The 6,319-nt window shown below is 47.8% G+C and overlaps 1 protein-coding gene across 2 annotated transcripts; it reads right to left on the bottom strand.

The window, feature by feature from the left end:
- Positions 1 to 1,671: 1,671 nt before the first annotated feature.
- POLR2H (RNA polymerase II, I and III subunit H) lies at positions 1,672 to 5,306 on the bottom strand. 2 transcript variants are annotated; one of them, XM_043594744.1, is made up of 5 exons: positions 5,057 to 5,306; positions 4,009 to 4,092; positions 3,832 to 3,925; positions 3,200 to 3,283; positions 1,672 to 2,042 (listed from the first exon to the last, which is right to left on the bottom strand). In XM_043594744.1, exons 1-5 carry the CDS (start codon positions 5,127 to 5,129, stop codon positions 1,925 to 1,927), a joined length of 453 nt encoding a protein of 150 aa, XP_043450679.1. In that variant the 5' UTR covers positions 5,130 to 5,306; the 3' UTR covers positions 1,672 to 1,924. The 2 variants fall into 2 exon arrangements, with proteins under 2 accessions (XP_043450679.1, XP_043450680.1); XM_043594745.1 differs by lacking the exon at positions 5,057 to 5,306 and adding an exon at positions 4,372 to 4,507.
- Between the last annotated feature and the right edge of the window lie 1,013 nt (positions 5,307 to 6,319).

Consider the following 6,319-nt stretch of genomic DNA (forward strand, 5'->3'; position numbering starts at 1 on the left):
CCAGCATGCAGTCAAGGGAATGGTTAAGTAGAAATTGTAATTTACTGAAATACTAACCTGGATTAAATGTAATGATCAAAATGAAGAACCTTCTGGCACATGAAAGAGTCAGCACCCAGAACAAGATATGCCGAAGGGACCAAAGACAAAGGCTTAATAAGGGTTCTCAGCACAGTCAGATGAGAGACAAGGTTGGCAAAACTGCAAGAAGTATATAGCCAGTAAGTTCCAGGCATCCAGTATCGGCATTGGACTTACTTCAGGGCAAATGCAAATAACTCCTGGGCTTCTCCAATGTGAACTAATCTGTCCATATTGAGAATCTACCCTTCCCAAAACATCGTCAGACTTATTCCATCCCTTCTTCCCTTTACACAAAAAGCAAAAAACTGTGACAACCAGAACACTCTTCTCTCTATTCAACTGCATGCCAGTTCTCTCTTCTGCTACCCAGGATAGCCAGGATAGTCTGCTATGCTACCCCACAAACTATTACTGGTAATTAAGTTTTCCCACTCTAACCTAAATCCAGCCTTCTCCAAAACCCCAAATCTGACTCCACGTAAAAAAGTTCTACGAGTCCATGAAAATTCATTCCAACCCCCATTGCACCTTCTGTCCATCCCCCCCCCACACACACAGTAAAGCAAAACACCTTTTCCTCCCCCCTGCAGAGGTCATCCATTTTCAACCCATTTCCCTAAATACTATTTCTAACACCTCATGTAAAGACCTGAAAATGATAGGGAAGGAAATACCCCAGGCATCCCAGCAGGGGGACCAGCTCCCATGGCAAAACCAGGAGATCAAAAGAGAAAACTGCTTAATACACACTCACAATCTTTCTGGATTGTTACCCTGAATCTCCTAGGGGAAATAAGAGTCCAGAGACTTTCTCAGAGACCTCAAATGCCAGGCTGAAAAGCCAGCTCATATTCTGGAGTGCTTCTACAAGCATCACCATTTCCTCCATTTTGTTTTTGCCCGGTTTTAAGTTAGGGACTGCAGTCAGGCTGCTCCATTGTCCTAGAACTGGACTGCCAGCCTCATTGGTATTGCTGCCTTGTCCACTTCACTGGTCTGTGCAGCAGCTGCCTGTTCAGTGGTACTGGTGAGAACCCCCACCACTCACCCTCCCTCCCTGCATTGCAGTAATGCAATGTAGAGCAGACACCTAGCTCCTCCACCTGTTCCTATAACCACCAAATCTGTTCTTCCTATTCTCTTCATAGTCATGTCCCATGCCTGTATCTAAAAGCTTCCACTCAAAGCTTCCACAAAAATGATGGACATTTCCAGGATATGCAAGTGACTCATTTAAATCAACGTGATCTGACTTCCTAAGAGACTTAAAGTGTTGGAAGGACACAAGCAGGGCTCCTTGCCCATTCAAAATTCTATGCCAAATGGGTGGTATCTTCCGGTGCTGGGGTGCCCTCAGGAGCCAAAAGCACAACACTCTCCCAGACAGAAAATCACTTTGGAGGATAAATGTTGGGGTAGTTACCCAGAAGGCTGAGATAACCCTAAACCCAGATACCAAAAGGCTGGGATAGATCCTACATTGACATGTGATCATCTGGCTGTGGGCCAGAAATATACCACAGGCAAAGTAGAAAAAATGATTTTAGGGTAAATGCAAAAGACTTTTTTTAAGGGCAGGGCAGAAACGGATCTGAAAAAGTAAAGTTTAATTTAAAAATCATATACACACAAAACAACTTCTCATCCATTTTAAGCTCTCCCATTGGGTCTTTCACAGGCAAGTTTCCCATGGAGTCCAGACCACCTAAAGATGCACCCACAGTGGGCAGACAGACAGCCCCTCCTGAACAGGTGGTCAACAGTTACCGCTCCTCAGGCTTGAATGAATGAATGTCCAAGCCCTAAGTGACTAAGCAGCAAGGTTGGCTTCCTGGGTGCTTCAGAAGGCCAGTTTCTTCATCAGCAGATAAACTCTGGAGTCCACTTCAAATCCGTGCAGGTTGTTGGCATCACCCTGCAGCCTCATGAGCAGGCCCCCATACGACACGTAGGCAGAGCTGAAATGGAAGGCCCCAGTCCCATGAGTCTAAGCTCTGGAGCGGCTACCCAGTGGCTCCCCATCCCAGCTTAAGAAAGAGAGGCACCCTTCTAGCGTCTGGTCATTAGGAACCAAAATTCAGACAAAGATGAATGCACAGATATGTGCATAGCAGTATTCCGGATATCAAACAAAGGTGGAAAATGCTACATGCCCAGAGTAATGGAAATGATCAAATGAACTAAGATAGATCCATTTACTGGAATGTTATGCTGCTATTAAAATGTTTAGGAAAAGCCTTAAACTGACATAGGGAAACCCATTTTACATAACTTGAAGCAAAAAGAGCAGAAGGGGCGCCTGAATGGCTCAGTCGGTTAAGCGTCCAACTCTTGGTTTCGGCTCAGGTCATGATCTCACGGTTCATGAGGTGAAGATGCACCTTGGGCTCTGCACTGATGGCACAGAGCCTGCTTGGGATTCTGTTTCTCCCTCTCTCTCTCTCTCTCTCTCTCTCTCTCTCTGCCCCTTCCCCACTTGCACTCTCTCTCTCAAAACTAAATAAATACTAAAAAAAAAGAGAACAAACAACATGATCTCAAAAAAAAAAAGTACACAGGAAAAAACCTAGAATACTCAAAAATGTTTATGTGAAAGATTCCCTTTGGGTATGGAATTATAGGTGATTTTTTTTTTTTTTTTTTTTTTTTTGCTTCCTCACATTACTTCTCTGCTTTTCAAATTTCTTACCAAGAGCACATATTGTTTTAATAAGATTTTAAAGAACAGCTAAAATAGTTGGGCAGGGAAACCAAAGAACTAGGGATTGGATTGCAGAGTAGCAAAACACACACACAAATAAACAAAACCAAAAAAGTCTAGCAGTTTAATCACTTAATGCTGCATTTAGTTCCTGGGGAAGCAACCTGCCTTTGCACTTCACATAGCAAGATCATCGGCTTCTCACTTGGACCCCTGGGCCCTGAGGTCCTGACAAAGGGCCAAGTGAGCAGCCTACATTTCAGACTGGAAACTATTCCCAGAACAGTCCCCTTCTGGGTCCTGCCTAGGTCTGAGGTGCCTGGGGAGAGACACAGGAAACATGAGCACGGCCCAGATTTTCAGAGCATGGCCCAAGGCAGGGGGACAAGGGTCTCACAAGACCATGGAACTTACAGACGCGTTGCTGCCTCAGTAGAAGTTTCGTCTCCCTCAATCCTGTATACTTTCCCATACATTACATACTCAAATTGGTCAGCCCTGTGAAACAACAATAGCAAGGTTATTCTTAAAAAAGTAGTTAACAATAACGAGAGGCCCTTTAATAATGGTAACTGATAACTAAGTGTCAACATTATGAAAACGGACGTCTTCCAGATACAATGCCATTTAGTCCTCACAGCAACCCAATGAGCAAAGCAGGACCATCCATACTTTACTGGTGAGGAAACTGAGGCTGAAAGAGGTTAGGTTGTTCAACAAGTAAGTGGTAGGGCTGAGATCTGAACTCCGTGGAATTCCAAAGCCTTTCCATCACACCAAACTCTCTCCCAAGATGCAAGGTTCACACAGCTTAGGTCACTCAGTGGTCATTTCCTTAGCCATCAATAAACTACAACCCACAAGCACGTAATTACTGCTTGGATAAACACCTGGCTGTTCAAATTCTTAAGTGCAGCAATTTCCTTAAGGTTACTCAGATTCTGCTGATAATCATTTATTCCACAAATTAAATAAGGGTCTTTTCATACTACTTATCTACTTAATCTTCAGGCATATTTCAAGTGCTCCCTTCTTAACTTCCTCACCTGGAAGGCCTATCATCTGTGGGGTTGTATTCACCATCATCCAGGGTACCATCTTCATATAAGGTACTGGCTATGACCAACCGGAACTTGTCACCTGAAAATAATGGCAATACCTGGGAGTGAAGAACGGCTAAAATGTCAAAAAGCCTCCTGTTATTGTCTGTGTTCAATACTTACCCAAGTCTACAGGGTAAATCTGAATGTTTACATCTAAGATTAGGTCCATCTTGAAAGATTCACTCTCACAATGTAGTCGAGACACTGGAGGGAAGCAGAGAAAAGAGTGGCATAGGTAATTGCCAGGCTCCAGGAAACGCTACAGACCCTGCTTTGGGGGATTATATGTAATTGAACACTCAGTCTAACCCAGTCTGCATCCACTAGCCTCTCATCTGCTCTCAGAGAAATGCAGAACCAGACATGTCAGAAAGAAAGGGAAGAAAACTATGGCAAGTGGACAGAATCCCAGAAAAAAACAAAGGTCCTCTGGCAATAAATAATATCCAGGTTCTAGGCCTGCCTGGGTGATTAAGAAACAACCTTGACTTTGGGCAAGTTATTCGTTCATCCAAAGGTTTGTCTTTCGGTGCTGGCTGCTGTGCTGAGTGGATTATCGGGACTTGTAAGAACTGGTGTTTGTCTCGAAGAACATCTCAGTCTCCAATCAAAGGAAGAGACATCAGATAGGAGGAACACTTCAATAATTGTTGATCAGTAACAGAATAAAGACGTGTATAGCAATCAGTCAATTCTGACTAAGGGAGGACGTCAAGAACTAAAATTCTTAGGACACTACAAGAATACAAGCTCTGAAGTCTGATTACTCACAATGTAGCCTTGGGTAGGTTACTTAACTTCTAGGAGCAAACTGGGCAAGTCACCACCTACCTCATGGAGGCTCTTGAAAGGAATAGGTAGGACAAAATGTGTGTAAGGTGCTCGATACAGCGCCTAGCTCAGAGTGAGGAGCGATTAGAAAGGTGCCCAGGAGTTTATCAGCACCATGAGAAAAAGCCAGCCAGGCATAGGGCACAGCATATGTGAAGCCAGGCAGAGTTCCGAGTCTCCGTTGTCCATCTATAAAATGTTTCCCGAGGGAGAGTCCTCTATCAGGAACTGCCGGTAGGGGCAGGCCACGTGGGTGGGGTGGACAAGGGGCCCAGGGGCGTGTCCCCGAGGAGGTTAGCCCCTTTCCCTAAACCGCCCCTACGTACACCTCACTTACCTCGGTCAAACTTCTTGCCCTCCGGGTCAATGTCTTTCACATCAAAAATATCCTCAAACAGGATGCCCGCCATGGTGAAACAGCCACGAGAGTAGCAGAGTGGCTGAGACCGCTACCACGACTAAGGGTACGCGCTTCCCCTCGCGTGGAGGGAGGGTAAAAGCGCCTACAGAGTGGCAGCAAGTGACTAGAATAACGCATGCGCGCCGACAAGGAGTAACGCCACCACTTCCGCTGCCTGGCTCTCGGGGCTTCCTAACTTCCGCCCCGAACGATTGCTTCCGAGAGTCCTCAGGATTTAGGGCGGGCCTCAGAGCCATATAACTCCGCCCCAGGGCGGGGACACGACTAGTCCCACCTCCGGCTGTGGTGGCGCGGTTTCTCGCTCCCTGATGAGGCTCTATTGCGCCCTCTTGAGAGTCCGGGTTGGGAAGACCAGAATGCTTGCGAGCCTACCCCAGCCAGGGACCTTGATCCTTGGCCCAGAGAACCCCGGCCCTAGCCCTATCCTGCTGGTCCGCGTGCCCGCCGAGGGCACAGTCCTCGCGGAGGGCAGGAGGAACAGAACCCCGCCCCCAGCGCGCTGACCCTGCAGAGCGCGGGGCCCAGTCCCTCCAGCTGGCACCGAGGTCCCCCAGCCCGGCCCCGGCTGACTTGGCCCTGCTGGATGTCACCTGAGCCGGGTTTGTACAGTTTGGGAATTTGCCATGATGTCACTATGGGGAAAAGGAAAGCCTGCACTTGTCCCCTCCACTGGTACCGCACCCTCCCTACCACTGCCCTCTTCCCCTGGACCTACTCTCTTCCACAGGATCTCTTCAGCCTGGCATTAACCTCATCACACTGCTCTCCTCCGGAGCACTGCCCCTTCCGCTTGGTACTACCTGTTGCCCCACCACTGCCTTCTCCCTCCAGACGCTGATCTACATGCCCCTTCATCCTGGCGCTATCCTCTCCCACGAATACCAGCTCCTCCCTTATACTGCCCCTTCCTCTCACACTGCCCTCTTCCTGGGCACCGTCCTCCCTCCTGGGCACCGCCTGTGCCTCCCACATGCCCCCTCATCCTGATCCTGCCTTCTCCCGCACACTGCCTGTTTCCTGGGCCCGAGCCTCTCCCCTGACACAATCTCTTACACTGCCCATCCACTCTGTGCTCACCCCACCCTCTGCTCTATCCTTCTTTAGACCCTGGTAGAGAATGCAGATCCCCAGCAGGCTGTTCCCCATGGTGGTGAGACGTCAGTAGCTACTCGAGTTTCT

This window comes from Prionailurus bengalensis, chromosome C2, assembly GCF_016509475.1.
Source record: "Prionailurus bengalensis isolate Pbe53 chromosome C2, Fcat_Pben_1.1_paternal_pri, whole genome shotgun sequence".
Classification (NCBI taxonomy): Eukaryota; Metazoa; Chordata; class Mammalia; order Carnivora; family Felidae; genus Prionailurus; species Prionailurus bengalensis.

Bases quoted from the DNA above. Each gene is read 5' to 3' on its own strand.
- POLR2H (XM_043594744.1), bottom strand. From the start codon at position 5,129: ATGGCGGGCATCCTGTTTGAGGATATTTTTGATGTGAAAGACATTGAC. The intron at 4,093-5,056 runs GTAAGTGAGGTG...GCTTCCCTCCAG, and splicing joins GGGCAAGAAGTTTGACCGAG to TGTCTCGACTACATTGTGAG. The intron at 3,926-4,008 runs GTAAGTATTGAA...CATTATTTTCAG, and splicing joins GATTTACCCTGTAGACTTGG to GTGACAAGTTCCGGTTGGTC.